The sequence below is a fragment of the Barbus barbus genome, assembly GCF_936440315.1.
Source record: "Barbus barbus genome assembly, chromosome: 32".
Taxonomy (NCBI): Eukaryota; Metazoa; Chordata; class Actinopteri; order Cypriniformes; family Cyprinidae; genus Barbus; species Barbus barbus.
In genome coordinates, this window is record NC_136760.1 from 7,455,035 (window position 1) to 7,461,034 (window position 6,000).

At 36.1% G+C, this 6,000-nt stretch overlaps 1 protein-coding gene across 1 annotated transcript in view; it reads right to left on the reverse strand.

Moving 5' to 3' along the window:
- LOC306851921 (transformation/transcription domain-associated protein-like) overlaps positions 1-3,824 on the reverse strand; it is a gene marked incomplete at its 5' end in the record, with an annotated part of 106,299 nt that extends 102,475 nt beyond the window's left edge. The window contains 8 exons of the mRNA XM_079388431.1: positions 323-400; positions 2,186-2,311; positions 2,392-2,448; positions 2,550-2,633; positions 3,190-3,294; positions 3,390-3,500; positions 3,583-3,632; positions 3,725-3,824. Coding sequence (XP_079244557.1) covers positions 323-400; positions 2,186-2,311; positions 2,392-2,448; positions 2,550-2,633; positions 3,190-3,294; positions 3,390-3,500; positions 3,583-3,632; positions 3,725-3,824 — 711 coding nt within the window. The remainder of the gene's footprint in view (positions 1-322; positions 401-2,185; positions 2,312-2,391; positions 2,449-2,549; positions 2,634-3,189; positions 3,295-3,389; positions 3,501-3,582; positions 3,633-3,724) is intronic.
- Between the last annotated feature and the right edge of the window lie 2,176 nt (positions 3,825-6,000).

A 6,000-nucleotide genomic window follows, 5' to 3' on the forward strand; every position in this document is an offset into this window, starting at 1 on the left:
GCGGAAAAGGTGAAATAAAAGCTGTTTTGATTGATCGCAGCTACCTAACAGCTGTGGACTGTCATTTTCTGTCTCAAAACATCAACTGACTTCCTTTACGATTAAAGCTCACAACAACAAAGGCAAAAACATCTAAATCACAGCAATAATTTTGATAAGAGTGGCAAGAAAACAATGGATTTAGCTATAAAGTACAGGTTTCAGATGATTGACGGCACCTTTTTATAAACAAGTCAAATGTCTAAATGAGGGACGTGTCCTTTTAAAAAGAGGATGGTTGGCATAAAGTCAATACTGAATGAGTGTTTTTATGGGCTCTCACCTGATACATGAGGACGACGATGATGGGCAGCTCAGCCAACACTTTGAGTGACAGAGATCCCCGGGGGATTATAGTATGCTGGAGGACAAAGAGGAGATGGATGAGGCCACTCAGAAACTGAACCAGTTGTCACCATAAAACTTTTTTTTTAGCACTCATATGGATTTTTTTTTTGTGTTGAAGAGATTTTTATTTTTTTTTAAAAAGCAAATGCATTTCTATGGAGGACCAAACCTGCATAAATTAAATATCCAGACCTCAAGTCTGGAACCATCGATGTCAGACCCTAGGGTGATGACACCCAGAGTCAGACACCCAGTGGATGGTTGGTTTCTAGTCTAATAACTGGGTCTGACGTCGATGGTTCCAGACTCGAGGTCGACGATGCTGTGGGAGATCACATAAGTAGCTTCAGCTTCCTGTTTTTATTTCTGGAAAATATTTTAAATATTTCAGCACTAATGCGAATAACGTTAGGTGAAAATAACTTACAACTCTCCAGCTGATCTGCCACATCCCGTAGCAAACTGGACAATGAATTACTACTTGCCGCCATTTTCTTTGAAAACTCTCATCTCCATCACTTAGCTGGCCTGACGATTCGACGCGTGAGCTCTCAACCAATGATGCACTGAAGCTACACAAGGACCACCTTCCTCATTTCCATGTTACACACGGAAAAGTAAAAATAAATGAATAAATAAAAAAATAAAAAAATAAATACATGTGGGAATAAATCATTCTAAAAAAATTTATGCATAAATATATAAATAATATAAAATACATTAAAAAAAGAATTAGTGAAAAAATATTTTTTTAATTTATAAATGTATAAAAAGCAGAAAATATATTAAGTGGGGAAAAATTTATTTTATTACAAATTAATCATTTATTTTATCAAGTCGTTTATTCATTTATTTACTTTCCTATTATCACATTTATTTATCTATTTATTCATTAATATATTTATTTATTCATTCATTCATTCATTCATATTTAATTTATGCAGGTTTGGTCCCCCATACATTTCAGCACCTCTTAAGCAGAAAAAGCAAACGCAGGAATTCGGTGCTCTCTAGTGTCCACATATAGGAAATATTATTCGCACTGGAATACTCTGCACAAGTAAACAGTCCACAAAGACCCTGTTTACACATTTGTGTCAGCAGATCTGATCATAAACGGTCAGCACAATATACATGTGTAACCAGGTTTCAAAACATTTTGTGACTGAATGTACATATTGTGGAGGTCACAAATGCATGAGATAGAATTTTCTTTGTAGTGTTAACTCTAACCATCTCAATGCATCCAAGACAGCAGTGAAAAACCATTTACTTGCCTGTCAATCACTGCACAAAAATAGTGTTTTGCCATTTATGAGGATGTTTAAAAAGAATATAACCCTAACCCTAACTATTGAATAAATTGGGGGAAAAAAAATTATTTTCTGCTTTAGCATTATACATCTACACACTGATGTTACTACCAGGTGTAAATCGGCTGATCAACTGTGATCAGGTCAAGCAATACAGGTGGTGTTACTACATAGATGTGTTAACAAGATCAAAGAATTATACTATAATAACATTAGATTACTAATACTAGAATGCTGGCAGATTTTGGTCATTAAGACAAACAAGGATCAGCATTTGAACACTCAGATCTTATCAGTTTTACTTTCAGCATCCAGGCTTATTGGTACTTTACATTTCACTCACACACAAACACACAATCTAACACACAGTACCATTCTCTGGACTAAAGCACATCACTCTCATCATTGTGTTTCTACTGATCATGTTTGTCAAAACTATGCAGCTAATGAGGATTTTGTACAGGTCTGCTGGAGTTTGTACTGACCGTCCGGGTCTCGCTGTCCTCACGCTCCGGTGCAGTCTTCACCAATACTGAGGTGATCATGCCCACCATTTCTGGAGAAGGCAGTGTGTTTTCTGCAATAACCTGAGGATTCTCAAAGTACCTTGTCTGACAAACAGAGACACAAGTTAAGAAAACACAAACATATACTTAAAACCGTTTTTGTTGTCGTTGTTAAAAAACCTTACCACTACTTTTGGCAGTTCTTTGTAAATTTGCTTCACAAAGTCCAAGAAATTATGAATCTGTAAGAGTTGGCAGGAAGATGTTATTAATATCATTTACTGAAACACAGGAAATGCAAATGATAGTCAACATCACAGTGCGCCAGAAGGCTGCATCTTACCTCTTGGGAGATCAGCGGGCGAAACTGTTTGTGCAATTCAATGATGATGCGTAAACAAATGAGCACATTCTCCTCACTTTCAATCTTAATTATGAAACACAGAGGCAAGAACCAATCAGAGACATTTTTTATATAAAACACACATTCATGCACATGATGATGCATTATGTAAAATAAATTATATTTAATATTCCTTTGTAAGATATTTAAAAAAAACGTTTTATTTTCATGTAGTTTAAAATGGTGTACTTTATTCCCATTATGTTATATTACTATGATATTAGTGTTTTTGTTTGTTTGTTTTTTCATTAAGATAAAACAATCAAGCCAGAATTCACGCAGATCAGCATTTGGACACTCAGATCTTATCAGTTTTGCTTTCAGCGCCCAGGCTCATTGGTACTTTACAGTTCTCACACACGCACTCACACACGCACACACACGCGCACACACACACACACAATACCATTCTCTGGACTAAAGTACATCGCTCTCATCATTGTGTCTCTGCTGTCCCTCTTGGATGTAGTTACATATACAAATATTTGTCCAAAAATATTCTATTAAATGAAAATTCTACAGCTATTTTATAGGCTCTTTAAATTAGAATAAGCTTGGCATACAGGTAAAGAAAGCTGACCTCAAGGAAGCGGAACATGACAGAAAGGATGTTCTTGGCATGAGGCCGCAGATGTTCATTAGTTGGGATTCGGTGGATGATCTCCAGGACAAGTTTCCTTAATTGCTATAAGAGTCAAAGACATCTCGCGTTTACTTAAATGTCAGGAATGAGGCCTCAATAAAGACAATATGCAATATGATTTTCACTAAAAAGCACACCTGCGTTGGTTTCTCTTGAAGGAACTGCACTTCACCATCCTGCAGAAACGTTAGGAAACGAGGGATGATGTGCTCCAAGAAAGTAGAATACTGTGGCGAGGATGTGACATTCTATGGACGAGGATTAACATGAATTAATATGAGTAAGCGTCTTTTATTTCTAGCTTTTTATAAGAAAAATATAAGGGCTCACCTCAAAATTCTCACTGACTTCCTGCATCATTTTAAGTTTGGTCTCATCCGCTGATGTTTAAACGAAAGAGAAACACAACAGTAAGCAGAGACAACGCTTTCAACTAACATTGGAACTTCTTAATTGAATGGAATACACTCACGTGTGTTGTTGTCAGTGAGCGCTGCCACAAACTGCAGGTATTTCTTCATAAGGGTGGTCTGATCCACCACAGTGGGGCTCGGGGTGGGCACAAAAGACATGGTGGCGGCCGGGACAGACAGGATTACGCTGAATAAGGGCAGACTAATGTCTGCGCTCGTCTCAGTAGAAATTCATGTAATCTGTAGGAGAGTAACCATAAGGGGAACGTCAATATTAGTGTCAGCCTTGCACAATCAGGTACAGTATCGTATCAGATGGTACTATCACAATATTTGACAGATGCAGCAGTACTGAATCATTACCATATTCATATAACATGGTATTTACGTGATATTAAAGGTCAAAATGCATGGTAGTATCATCTACATTATTGCCATTTGACTTTGCAAGTAAACAGCTTGTCTACATCACTACTGAATGAAAAATATAAACATATGAAGAGAAATTTGAGGTGAATAATAATGAAACTACATTGTCTGCTTTATAACTGAAGTAGAAAACAGAACTGAATGCGTTCATAATTGAAGAACTTTGCTACAAAGACGTTTTCCTGTTCATTACTGTAAGGCTGATTTTGATAAGATATTTTTTGCGTACTTGCCATTGCATTTATATCAGTTGCTCACAACAAAAATAATGGCAAATAAATCAAAATCTCATCCAGCACAATTACTTACAAAGTGATTTATACAGAATTGTTTATAAATTGACTTGTAGTTTAGTGAAGCGGTGGGCGCGCCAAACTGCAACAACACGCCTACTGCAGTCACGCTCACTGACATATGATGCGCTCGAGCTAAAGTGCTATTATTACAACCTAAATAAACCCCTCTATCAAAAAACTGCCATTAACACAGAGACTTTCGCTTCTCGGAAAGGATTTACATGTGTTTATAATGGTATTGCGTAAGCTAGCAGCACAATAGGCCAATCACAGAAGAAAGAGAATACTGTCGCTAACTGACTAGCCAGCTGCTAACACACAGCACATGCAGAACTCAGGCTTTGCACATTTTACCTCAATTAGTGCAAATAGCTAAGGCGGCTGTCTTTCACACAAAAGATAATAAGGAACTTCTGCACTCATTATGCATATAAATTACAAAATCACTCCCAAAAAACAGCAACAACTTACCAGCAAGGAGACCGGAAGGAGTTGTAAATGAACTTCCGCTACGCTGTATGAAATTTAGTGGAAGGGTTGAAATCAATCCGCCGTTGTTTTGTTTGCTAATTGTGTGAATTGTTATACAGTGTAAACTGTAACATGCGAATGTTATGCTTTCATACTAGTCTTTCTCAAGTGTAATTAGGTGCCCCAGCTGTTTTCTAAGCAGTGATTTTAAAATTTTGACACCAATATAGTTCCACGCGGAAGGATACCAAGAGAACGCAGGCGTGCGAAGACCATCGAAAACGATGGTCTTTCCAGTTTTCATTTAAATTGGTATATAAAGCGTTTAATGTATCTTTATCACACCCCAGTATACAACATATTACTTTAATAATCGATTTAACGCGATTTATAAATACTACATTTGTTTATAAAAATGTGTTATCGACACGTTTGTGTTTAATCAGGTTTATATGGAACACTACTCTATAAAACGACATTAAAATGCTTCATCAGCTGCACTGATGTGCGCTTTTTTATTGGATCCAATAAGGATTGTGATAATAATAATAATAAGGATGCTGAGTAAATATATCTAAATGACAAATAACATACAAGGATATATGTGACCACTTGGGGGAGGTTTAGTAGTAGTTTTTCTCATGTAATGACAGCCATATATTTTAAGTGTTTACTTTATAGGCTAAAACATGACAATGTACAGCATGTTGAAACTTTTTTTTTTTTTTTTTTTTTTTTAAGTTTTGTGTCATCTTGTAAGCTATTTCCATTCATACTAATTAAGTACAATCACAGCAGTGGTACCAGATGTAATCCTGGTGGAGCTTCAACAGTCCAGATGGTGAAAGGTTACAATATCATTTCAATAGGGAGGAACATATTCCTGTCTCCCACTGAACATGCGACCTGGTTAATGTGATAGTTTTACATGAATTTAAAAAAAAAAGTTGTAATGTAATGCAATAATTAATGCAAATGAACTCTTTTTACATTTCCGAAAAAAAGAAATGTGTCAAATTTGTTGTCACCTCCCTCAGCTGTTGTATAAGAAACACTCACACACCAGAGTTGTCAGTATTTTAATGCCGAGGTAGTAAAACACAAAGTGTTATAAAGCGACATTTAATTTTTAAAAATTA